The 12005-nt window shown below is 43.2% G+C and overlaps 2 protein-coding genes across 3 annotated transcripts; one reads left to right on the top strand and one right to left on the bottom strand.

Moving 5' to 3' along the window:
- Positions 1–483: 483 nt before the first annotated feature.
- Positions 484–5979, bottom strand: fbxl15 (F-box and leucine-rich repeat protein 15). Of its 2 annotated transcripts, XM_065022989.1 has the most exons (6): positions 5589–5977; positions 5132–5291; positions 4507–5009; positions 2556–2703; positions 2171–2255; positions 484–988 (listed from the first exon to the last, which is right to left on the bottom strand). In XM_065022989.1, the coding sequence occupies exons 1-5, from the start codon at positions 5612–5614 to the stop codon at positions 2214–2216; spliced, it is 879 nt and encodes a 292-aa protein (XP_064879061.1). In that variant the 5' UTR covers positions 5615–5977; the 3' UTR covers positions 484–988; positions 2171–2213. The 2 variants fall into 2 exon arrangements, with proteins under 2 accessions (XP_064879061.1, XP_064879063.1); XM_065022991.1 differs by lacking the exon at positions 2171–2255 and having other exon boundaries at positions 5589–5979.
- A 594-nt stretch (positions 5980–6573) lies between these two features.
- On the top strand, positions 6574–9422 carry gpx9 (glutathione peroxidase 9). Its single transcript, XM_065022993.1, has 5 exons — positions 6574–6873; positions 7032–7125; positions 7539–7669; positions 8179–8309; positions 8986–9422. The coding sequence occupies exons 1-5, from the start codon at positions 6739–6741 to the stop codon at positions 9041–9043; spliced, it is 549 nt and encodes a 182-aa protein (XP_064879065.1). The 5' UTR covers positions 6574–6738; the 3' UTR covers positions 9044–9422.
- The last annotated feature ends 2583 nt before the right edge of the window (positions 9423–12005 follow it).

The raw sequence follows: 12005 nt of genomic DNA, 5'->3' as shown, positions 1-12005 counted from the left end.
CAATACTGCAACTCCTCGGTGAAACAATACAACGTGGGTTGATCAGCCAATCACATTAAAATGTACTTTACACTGCATGTTCCTCTCATGTTTCTTCCAAGATGTAAAACTGGGATTGTAATATGTGACTATTGAAAAACAAACAGAAATGTGTCCTTCTTCATAGCCTACCATACATATGAGAAAGCTTATGGAACTAAATGTCGTTTTACAACTAGACCTTGTAAGTCGCTCTGGATAAGAGCGTCTGCTAAATGACTTAAATGTAATGTAAATGTACATGTTTTCAGACATTCCAAATGGAAAAGCAGATTTCCTGAAGTAAACAGGCAAAAGGAGGATTTCAAGATCACGGTATCCAGAGTCTTATCACATTTTAAAACGACATTTTAACAAAATGGTGGGCTGGGCCAAGACTGATCAGCTCAACTAACCATTAAAAAGAATATTGTAAGAAGAGAATAGTTTCAGTCAATGCAAACACACAATATAAAACGTTTATTTACCGAATATAAAACATTTACCTACCTAATATGTAAAAGTTGACCTAGCTAATCTGTATGAGACATTTAGAGGTGTATGTATCATACATTTAGCAGAGTAACATGTCAATAAACACACAAAAACTCAACAATATGCTCTTATAGTTACGGCTTCTCCTTTGGTTGGAATTGTCCTTTTTTTTTAAAGCTATAGATCACAAGACCATCTAAAGTGTTGTTAGTGTGTGTGATGAGATACAAATAAATACTGCAGGAATCTTTTGGACTCGTGACAGCGTTACTGAAATGTGCACGGCTTCCTTCAGTCTTTTCCTAAGTGCATAATTATAATCTGCAACATCACTGTAATAAATAAAGAGACAAGTTTCACAATATATTTCCCATATACATCCGTTTTTGTTTGTCCTTGAATTGCTTAATTGATGTCCCAGAATACACAGGGTGTGTTTCAATTGAAACAGGTCATTCTCCTAGTGGAGGAAAACCTGCAAACAAAAACAATACCTCTGGTTACATAGACTGCAGAACATTAAAGTAGAGTCCAATATTCTGTCCTTTGTCCCTAAGTACGCACTGCTTTTACTGGTATAATAAATATTGTGGAAACTGTCTAGTACACCTACCCAATACTTTACAAATGGGGAGTAGTGAACAAGTGCACACTTCAGGAGATTTGTAGTTACATAGCATTTATACTGCATGAATTCATAGGAACACACCTAAACAGGTATTTAGAGCAACAAGATTCAAATATTTAGCTGATTCTGAGAAGCGTTAGCTAGCGAGCTAGCCTACCTGTTTCCAATTGGTTGGATGAGTAATACAGATGTTCCTTAGCCTAGCTAGCCTATCTGTTTCCAATTGGTTGGATGAGTAATACAGATGTTCCTTAGCCTAGCTAGCCTATCTGTTTCCAATTGGTTGGATGAGTAATACAGATGTTCCTTAGCCTAGCCAGCCTATCTGTTTCCAATTGGTTGGATGAGTAATACAGATGTTCCTTAGCCTAGCTAGCCTACCTGTTTCCAGTTGGTTGGATGAGTAATACAGATGTCATTTAGCCTAGCTAGCCTACCTGTTTTCAGTTGGTTGGATGAGTAATACAGATGTTCCTTAGCCTAGCTAGCCTACCTGTTTTCAGTTGGTTGGATGAGTAATACAGATGTTCCTTAGCCTAGCTAGCCTACCTGTTTTCAGTTGGTTGGATGAGTAATACAGATGTTCCTTAGCCTAGCTAGCCTACCTGTTTTCAGTTGGTTGGATGAGATGTTCATTTAATACAGATGTCCTTTAGCCTAGCTAGCCTACCTGTTTTCAGTTGGTTGTAATACAGAGTAATACAGATGTTCCAGTTGGTTGGATAGCAGATGTCATTTAGCTAGCCTACCTGTTTTCAGTTGGTTGGATGAGTAATACAGATGTTCCTTAGCCTAGCTAGCCTACCTGTTTTCAGTTGGTTGGATGAGTAATACAGATGTTCCTTAGCCTAGCCAGCCTACCTGTTTCCAATTGGTTGGATGAGTAATACAGATGTTCCTTAGCCTAGCTAGCCTACCTGTTTTCAGTTGGTTGGATGAGTAATACAGATGTCCTTTAGCCTAGCTAGCCTACCTGTTTTCAGTTGGTTGGATGAGTAATACAGATTTCCTTTAGCCTAGCTAGCCTACCTGTTTCCAGTTGGTTGGATGAGTAATACAGATGTCCTTTAGCCTAGATCTGGAGGTTGATGAAGGGAGCGAACCCCACCACATCCTGCAGTATCACCAGGGAAATAGACAGACAACAACAATACATTTATAGATGATACTTCATATCCTTTCAGATGGACATTTTGTTTTGTACGGTCCTTACAGTACAATTGCTTTCATCAATGCCTCAGTGAAACAATACAAGACACTGTGTGTTCAGCCATTCACATTAAAACGTATAGGGTGCCGGATGTTCTTAAGTTTTAAAACTGGGGGTGGTGATATGTGATTATTCAAATACACTAATTGTTGTGTTATAAATGACAGTAGTAATTGTACATGAGTGCGTCCTTCGCCCTCATACCTGCAGCAGCACAAGGGCCCTCTGTAGTGGTGGCTCCACGTCAATCTCAACGTTCCTCTTCCGCAGGGTGTCCAGACTGGACTCAGTCACGTTGTGACAGTGGTTCACCTTCAGAGACTGCAGCTTGGGGCAGTACTCTGCAACAGTCCTGCACGCACATACACAGCAGGACCAAAAGGTGTAAGGACAGGTTTACCAGTGAATATCAAAGTAGGAGTGCCAGTCTCCCCTTCATCCAAAGCAAGCTGGAGCAGGATATACTCTGCAACCGTCCTGGACACAGCACGAAGAGGGTTCTTACGGGTGTGCCATTGCAGATCTAAAAAATGTGTCATGACATTACCCTGTTGGGTGAGGTTTATGACACCCCCCCTCCCCCATAAATACATTTTCTCTCTCTACTCTACAGAATGGACTCTTGGAAAGCCTTTTTTAAACAGAGATAGTATGGTAACATCAAAAGGTTGGGGAATGGGACAATATTTCTGTAATCCAACCAGTTGAAAGTGTCCGTTGTTACTTAAAGAATATGATGTCAGATCAGTTGTCGTCTGGGACATTATTACTGATGACAGGACGACATAAATTGTATCTTGGAAAGTCTACACATTCTAGTTATCAGATTCACATGAAATTGTTATGCAATTGAAATGTTTAAATACGAAACTATTTGTGAAAATATTAAATGTAATTTTATCGTTCTAAAGGAGAGAATTGTTTTCATACGTAATTTTATGCTCACTCAGTGGCCACGCCCAACTGGCTGGAGAGGGATGAAACATGTCCTTCTCTTCCCCAGTATAAAGTCTAGACTAGTATATGAACCTGACTAGTATAGGATCCTGACTAGTATATCAACTTGAGTAGTATATGAACCTGACTAGTATATCAACTTGACTAGTATATGAACCTGACTAGTATATCAACTTGACTAGTGTATGAACCTGACTAGTATATCAACTTGACTAGTGTATGAACCTGACTAGTATAGGATCCTGACTAGAACCTGTACCAGACTAGTATGTGAACCAAACTAGGTAATGAACCAGACTAGAACCTGGCTAGTACATGAACCAGACTAGTACATGAACCTGACTAGTAGATTAACCTGACTAGTACATTAACCTGAATAGTACATTAACCTGACTAGTACATTAACCTGACTAGTACATTAACCTGACTAGTACATTAACCAGACTAGTACATGAACCAGACTAGTACATGAACCAGACTAGTACATGAACCAGACTAGTACATGAACCAGACTAGTACATTAACCTGACTAGTACATTAACCTGACTAGTACATTAACCTGACTAGCATATGAACCTGACTAGATCCTGACGAGTACATGAACCTGACTAGTACATGAACCTGACTAGTACATGAACCTGACTAGTACATGAACCTGACTAGTACATGAACCTGACTAGTACATGAACCTGACTAGTACATTAACCTGCCTAGCATATGAACCAGACTAGATCCTGACGAGTATATTAACCTGCCTAGAAGCTGATTAGTATATGAACCTGACTAGTATACAGACCTGACTAGTATACGAACCTGACTAGTATATGATCTTGACTAGTATATTAACCTGACTAGTATACAGACCTGACTAGTATACAGACCTGACTAGTATACGAACCTGACTAGTATATGATCCTGACTAGAAGCTGATTAGTATATGAACCTGACTAGTATATTAACCTGACTAGTATACAGACCTGACTAGTATACGAGCCTGACTAAGTATACGAGCCTGACTAGAACCTGACTAAGTATATGAACCTGACTAGAACCTGAATAAGTATATGAACCTGACTAGAACCTAAATAGTATATATGACTAGTGTATAGATAACCTACATTAGCAAAATACAAACACACACAGACAGGGAGAGATGATACCAATGATTTGAGCAGTCAGTGTATCAAAACAACAGTACCTGATGGAGTCATTCCTAACCCTCAGGCAGCCTGTCAGGTCCAGCTGTTCCAGCTCCCTGCAGTTCTTGGCCACTTCCTCCACAGACACGTCTGTAATGTTGGCGTTGACCGCCACAGACAGCGACCTCATCTTCAGACATTTCTTGGATAAATAGCAGATGGCCTCGTCTTTGAGCTGGCGGCAGGCGGTCAGGTCGATGGACCTCAGGCCCCCACAGTGGTCAGCCAGGCTGCGTATGGACAGGCTGTCCACCCATTCACAGTGGGCCAGGCCCAGGTACTGCAGGTGTGTGCAGCTCAACGACACCGCTACTAAGGAGTGACGGGTCAGCCGGTCACACCCCCTCATGTCTACTCTCAGCAGGTGCTGGTTCTGGCCAATCACAGGCAGCAGCTCCGTGTCTGTCACCCAATCGGAGCAGTTCTGGACGGACAAGTTCTGTAGGACTTTGTTGTCCCTTAGTATGTTGCAGAATGCCTCCTTGGGAAGGCTAGGCCCTATCTGTGAACATTACAGGAATGTGATCTTAAACTGAGTATTAGGCTAAATAGTGTATGAGCATTTAAGTACAAGAAACTGTAAGGAAATCCTGAAATAAATAGAATGGGTCATGTGTGGCCTACCTGTGTGGGGTCAAAGGTGCGACAGTTGGCCAGGTACACCTGGATGAGGGCATAGAACTGCTTGCTCACTCTCTGTAGCCGCACCAGCTGGCGTATTGGCAGGTAGCAGAAGATGTGTGTTACCAACACATCCTCCCAGGGCAAATCCAAGAGGTGACATCTGCCAACAGACATTTCAAACTTGATCAACTGATGAACAAGTTAATGGACAAATTTAGCACAGTCACACATCAACGTCTGCCTCGCGTTCGAACTAGCTCTACAAAGATTGGTGGCTAGATATGTAGCTAGCTAGTTCAAGCGTAACGCATGTGATGATTCTGCGGGACATGCATTCTCCAACTGCCGTAGCAAGCTACAGTAGTAAGAATAGATAACTAACGGTTAGCTAGTTCTGCTGACACGTTTTTATTGTAACGTTAAAACAAAAATACATATGTGCTTACAAAATACATACTTGCAACACTCTGTTTCCGCATCCATTTTGAATCCGCAGAAATATGCGAGATAGCTACATGTACAACGACAGTTTGTTAGCTATCTTGAGCCTTGGTTGAAGCTTTCTGTATCAGCGACAGCTTTTTTGGCAGTTTTCCCAAACTTCCGGGTTCGGACACTGGGTACGTTCCAGAATGCAAAGTCAACCTCTCTGCGCAGGAATATGGAATCTATATCTCAGTAAATGTGCTTGTTTTGGGAGAAATAAAGCTGAGAAAAATAATACATTGGAGTAGTTATTGATGGTCTTTGACAAGTATGTGCGATGTTTTGGTTAAACAAAATATACGACCGAGCGTTAGGATCCAAGTGACATTCGACGCCTGTGGATGTTACCGATACGCACCCCAGGTCAATGTCTGTTACAGGAGAGGAATCATATCTTCGCTGTAACCGCTCCAAATAAGGAAAAGCATTACTTTGCTTTTGTCATATTGGCAATCGTAGGAATGACGTTATCAGTTCTTTATCAGAAGGAATTATTTTTATTATCCAATGGTTGCTCACAATGTGAAGAGCTTTGATTCATGTCAGTAATTGAAAAGTGTTCTACAAATACAATGTATTATGTATAGCAAACAAAAGGTATAGGCCAATCTTTGACGCAGCAATAACCAATAGGCTCAATTAATAAAATATTAAATTCCATCTAAGCTTTGGTTATGTTGATCATAATTCTCTACCATGTATAAAATAATCAATAATATGACGATATAGTACTTTATTTTTATTGTAAAATAGATCATATGTCCTATAGTGACCCCAGGAACAGCACCAATATTAGTTTACTATGGTTCTACAGTATTTCCAATATATGCATCGATTTTTTTTTTTACATCCCTGTCAAGTGAATAATGAGAGATAACCAATGACTAACTGTCACTAACATGATCTGCATACCCATGCAAACTGCTGAACAAATAACCATCCTGTCAATTCATCTCTTAGCATGCAGCGACACAATGGAGTCAACCATGCTGAACAATTGCTGAGCCTATAGTTATGGTTCTCTGAATGAGGAGGACCAACCGGGTGGCTTAGTGAATACCCACCGCTGACTGCTCTGCTCTGGATATAGGCTTCAAGCTAAAGAAGAAGTATAACCTCTAATGGCGTGCTTTAAATCAATCTATGATTTCAGCGCTGAGACCTTGAACGGTCAGAGCGTTCCTCTCAGTATCTACAGGGGCAAGGTGCTCCTCATTGTCAACCTTGCCACCTTCTGAGGGTCAACGATAGAGGAGGTAGGCTAACGAGGATTCATGGTGCTAGCCTATACAGGCTAAAAGCCTAATGCTGGCATAGGCCAAACTTTTGATTGTGTTGTAGTATTAGAGATATTCTAGAGTCAGCCCCAGGGGAATGTTGAGGTGGTGTTCTAATTGTATGTGTCATCTAACAGTACCACAGAATGAATGCACTCATGGAAATGTTTGGTGACCTCAACTTCACTGTCCTGGGATTCCCCTGCAATCAGTTTGGTCTTCAGGCACCTGGTAAGAGAGACTTTTTGAAATAACAATAAAGGTTTTTGATCTGTTGTAACTTACAGGCCTACTTTGTCTCTAGGAGTAATGGTATGTGTCAAAACGCTCATGTGTGGGCTCCCGAGTGGCGCAGCGCTCTAAAACACTGCATCTTACTACAGACCCTGGTTCAATTCCAGGCTTTATCACAACCAGTTGGGATTGGGAGTCCCAACGGGTGGCGAACAATTAGCCCATTGTCGTCCTGGTTAGGGGTAGGCCGTCATTGTAAATAAGAATCTGTTCTTAAATGACTTGCCAAGTTAAATAGTATGCTTGTTTGTCATGCGTGATGACGAGACCAGTCTGTTTTTATTAATGCCTCTGTTTCAGAACTAATAAACTCACTGGTCTGTTGCATTTGTTGTTGTTTCTTCCTTCAGAGGTAAATCATGAAACCCTCAACCTTCTCAAGTATGTGAGGCCAGGTGGGGGGTTTGTCCCCAAGTTCCCTGTGTTTGGCAAGATCGAGGTCAATGGGTTGAATGAAGAACCTCTTTTCGCCTATCTCAAGGTAGTATATATTATACATGTCCTCTTTTCGCCTATCTCAAGGTAGTATATTTGACATGTCCTCTTTTCGCCTATCTCAAGGTAGTATATTTGACATGTCCTCTTTTCGCCTATCTCAAGGTAGTATATATTATACATGTCCTCTTTTCGCCTATCTCAAGGTAGTATATTTGACATGTCCTCTTTTCACCTATCTCAAGGTAGTATATTTGACATGTCCTCTTTTCGCCTATCTCAAGGTAGTATATTTGACATGTCCTCTTTTCGCCTATCTCAAGGTAGTATATTTGACATGTCCTCTTTTCGCCTATCTCAAGGTAGTATATTTGACATGTCCTCTTTTCGCCTATCTCAAGGTAGTATATTTGACATGTCCTCTTTTCGCCTATCTCAAGGTAGTATATTTGACATGTCCTTATGCACTATTATGTACTGCACTCTGGGGGCAAGTTGAATACCTTCTGGACATTAGACCTCACTAACAGCATGTGTTAATGTCTTGTACAACAGGAGTCTTTGCCCTATGTGAACCCTGTCATAGGAGATATAAAGAGGTTCTACTGGTCACCCATCAAAGTCAACGACATTCGCTGGAACTTTGAGAAGTTTCTAATCCATTCTGATGGGGAGCCTTTCAGGCGGTAAGTTAAGGTAGCCTAGTGGTTAGAGTGTAGGGACGGCAGGTAGCCTAGTGGTTAGAGTGTAGGGACGGCAGGTAGCCTAGTGGTTAGAGTGTAGGGACGGCAGGTAGCCTAGTGGTTAGAGTGTAGGGACGGCAGGTAGCCTAGTGGTTAGAGTGTAGGGACGGCAGGTAGCCTAGTGGTTAGAGTGTAGGGACGGCAGGTAGCCTAGTGGTTAGAGTGTAGGGGCGGCAGGTAGCCTAGTGGTTAGAGCATTTGACTAGTAACCGGAAGGTTGCAAGTTCAAATCCCCGAGCTGACAAGGTACAAATCTGTCGTTCTGCCCCTGAACAGGCAGTTAACCCACTGTTCCTAGGCTGAGAGAGAGAGAGAGAGAGAGGAGAGAGAGAGAGTGAGAGAGAGTGAGAAATAGAGAGAGAGAGAGAGAGAGAGGGGCATAGTGTGTGTGTGTGTGTGGTGGTGGGGGGTATGTGGAGAAATGTAAATAAGAATTTGTTCTTAACTGACTTGCCTAGTTAAATAAAGGTTAAAAAATATATATATTTAAACAAACACATGAATGAAAAATGATTTGACAGTATATATAAAATGTATCAATCATTCAATTAATTAATTAACAAATAAGATTTGAAAATACTTAATGTCCTATTCTATTATGGCCTCTCCTTTTCCCCAGTTATGAACTTCATGGCCCTACTGAGAAAGTGGAAAAAGACATTGCAGGCCTACTATAAATGGAGTCATCTGTTCCCTTTATGGCTGTCAAGAACGTGGGTCCTTCATCAGCAGAGGCAGAGTGACGATCCCTCAGTAAATGCAGACTAAACGCAGCTGAGCTGGATCTGATGGAGAAGGGAGAAGGACTCTGAGTTTCAGTGCATTCACTCAGAATATCAGATCCCTCCAGCCCCTGTTGGTGACCAGAAGGCATATCACTATGGTCTCAATATAACTAACTACTCCCTTTTTGTTATTGTTGCAAAAGCGAGGAAGTCAATAAATCTTTTGGCTGAAATCTTAAAACGTGTTGTCCATTTAATTGTTTAACATTGTTAAAACAACATGTGTAGGCTACAGTAGGAGAAACACAAGTCTCCAGCTGCATAGAAACTCAAGCCTACTTGTATGGAAGGATATACAATATACACAATTTAACTGAGCACTGTGGATGTTTGAGAATAAAATACAATTCACTACTCGGATTGTTTTATGTTTGACATTTCTATACATTTCTATACATTTCTATACTTTGACTTTTTTCCGATCAAAGAGACCGCTATTCTGTAAAAAAAATACCCCCTTTCTTTAAGGTGGTAATGATGGTAGACAAGGAAGAAAAGTGGAATATGTTTTGAGTGAATATGGAATGGAGGATATCACAGAACCTTTGGAAAAGCTACAGAAGGAAATTGAACGTGACGAGAGTGAGGTTGAATTAACTGCGGTGGCAGGTGGTGTGGTGAGGGAGCTTGGCGTCACGTGTAAAAACAGGGACAACGTCCTCCAGTAGCTCAGAGATGGAACCTGAGAGGGAGGTTGAATTAACTGCGGTGGCAGGTGGTGTGGTGAGGGAGCTTGGCGTCATGTGTAAAAACAGGGACACGTCCTCCAGTAGCTCAGAGATGGAACCTGAGAGTGAGGTTGAATTAACTGCGGTGGCAGGTGGTGTGGTGAGGGAGCTTGGCGTCATGTGTAAAAACAGGGACACGTCCTCCAGTAGCTCAGAGATGGAACCTGAGAGTGAGGTTGAATTAACTGCGGTGGCAGGTGGTGTGGTGAGGGAGCTTGGCGTCATGTGTAAAAACAGGGACACGTCCTCCAGTAGCTCAGAGATGGAACCTGAGAGTGAGGTTGAATTAACTGCGGTGGCAGGTGGTGTGGTGAGGGAGCTTGGCGTCACGTGTAAAAACAGGGACACGTCCTCCAGTAGCTCAGAGATGGAACCTGAGAGTGAGGTTGAATTAACTGCGGTGGCAGGTGGTGTGGTGAGGGAGCTTGGCGTCACGTGTAAAAACAGGGACACGTCCTCCAGTAGCTCAGAGATGGAACCTGAGAGGGAGGTTGAATTAACTGCGGTGGCAGGTGGTGTGGTGAGGGAGCTTGGCGTCATGTGTAAAAACAGGGACACGTCCTCCAGTAGCTCAGAGATGGAACCTGAGAGTGAGGTTGAATTAACTGCGGTGGCAGGTGGTGTGGTGAGGGAGCTTGGCGTCACGTGTAAAAACAGGGACACGTCCTCCAGTAGCTCAGAGATGGAACCTGAGAGTGAGGTTGAATTAACTGCGGTGGCAGGTGGTGTGGTTAGGGAGCTTGGCGTCATGTGTAAAAACAGGGACACGTCCTCCAGTAGCTCAGAGATGGAACCTGAGAGTGAGGTTGAATTAACTGCGGTGGCAGGTGGTGTGGTGAGGGAGCTTGGCGTCACGTGTAAAAACAGGGACAACGTCCTCCAGTAGCTCAGAGATGGAACCTGAGAGGGAGGTTGAATTAACTGCGGTGGATGTGAACCTAAAAACAGGGACACGTCCTCCAGTAGCTCAGAGATGGAACCTGAGAGGTTGAATTAACTGCGGTGGCAGGTGGTGTGGTGAGGGAGCTTGGCGTCATGTGTAAAAACAGGGACACGTCCTCCAGTAGCTCAGAGATGGAACCTGAGAGTGAGGTTGAATTAACTGCGGTGGCAGGTGGTGTGGTGAGGGAGCTTGGCGTCACGTGTAAAAACAGGGACACGTCCTCCAGTAGCTCAGAGATGGAACCTGAGAGGGAGGTTGAATTAACTGCGGTGGCAGGTGGTGTGGTGAGGGAGCTTGGCGTCATGTGTGAGGGAAGCGTCATGTGTTAAAACAGGGACACGTCCTCCAGTAGCTCAGAGATGGAACCTGAGAGTGAGGTTGAATTAACTGCGGTGGCAGGTGGTGTGGTGAGGGAGCTTGGCGTCACGTGTAAAAACAGGGACACGTCCTCCAGTAGCTCAGAGATGGAACCTGAGAGTGAGGTTGAATTAACTGCGGTGGCAGGTGGTGTGGTGAGGGAGCTTGGCGTCATGTGTAAAAACAGGGACACGTCCTCCAGTAGCTCAGAGATGGAACCTGAGAGTGAGGTTGAATTAACTGTGGTGGCAGGTGGTGTGGTGAGGGAGCTTGGCGTCGTGTGTAAAAACAGGGACACGTCCTCCAGTAGCTCAGAGATGGAACCTGAGAGGGAGGAGGCAGTATGGGGAGGACCGCCGAGTTTGAATAAAGTTGAATCTGGTCCAGTAGGAGTGACATTTTTGGAGAAAGTGGACGCTTGCCTTTTGGCGGATCCATTTGTATTTCCGGGGTGGGTGAGAAAGGATTAAAGAAACTAGTAGTGGACTTGTGATATTTTTGTGTGTCTCTTCTGATCAGAAGGAGCAGGCGCTCCGTGTCACGCAACTTGAGTCAAGATTTGTTTTTTGCTTTGCTCTTAGGAACAGGACACCATTGAAAGGAGTGATTTCTCGGGTAGCGTTAAGTGTGGAGATGGAGCGATTGAAGATTCCTGGTGTTTGTGACGCCCGCCGTGTAGGTATGCTGTGACTGGCTTCACCCTCCAGTACAGTAGATGGCGGTGTATGCACCTACAAGTTGGATGCAATCCACCAACCAAATCCCAAAGAAGAAGAAGCGAAGAGAAAAAAAAGAAAAGAAAAAAACAAACATTGGATTTCCGGAA

The sequence above is a fragment of the Oncorhynchus nerka genome, linkage group LG10 (assembly GCF_034236695.1).
Source record: "Oncorhynchus nerka isolate Pitt River linkage group LG10, Oner_Uvic_2.0, whole genome shotgun sequence".
Classification (NCBI taxonomy): Eukaryota; Metazoa; Chordata; class Actinopteri; order Salmoniformes; family Salmonidae; genus Oncorhynchus; species Oncorhynchus nerka.
This window is presented reverse-complemented; position numbering and strand designations above follow the sequence as displayed.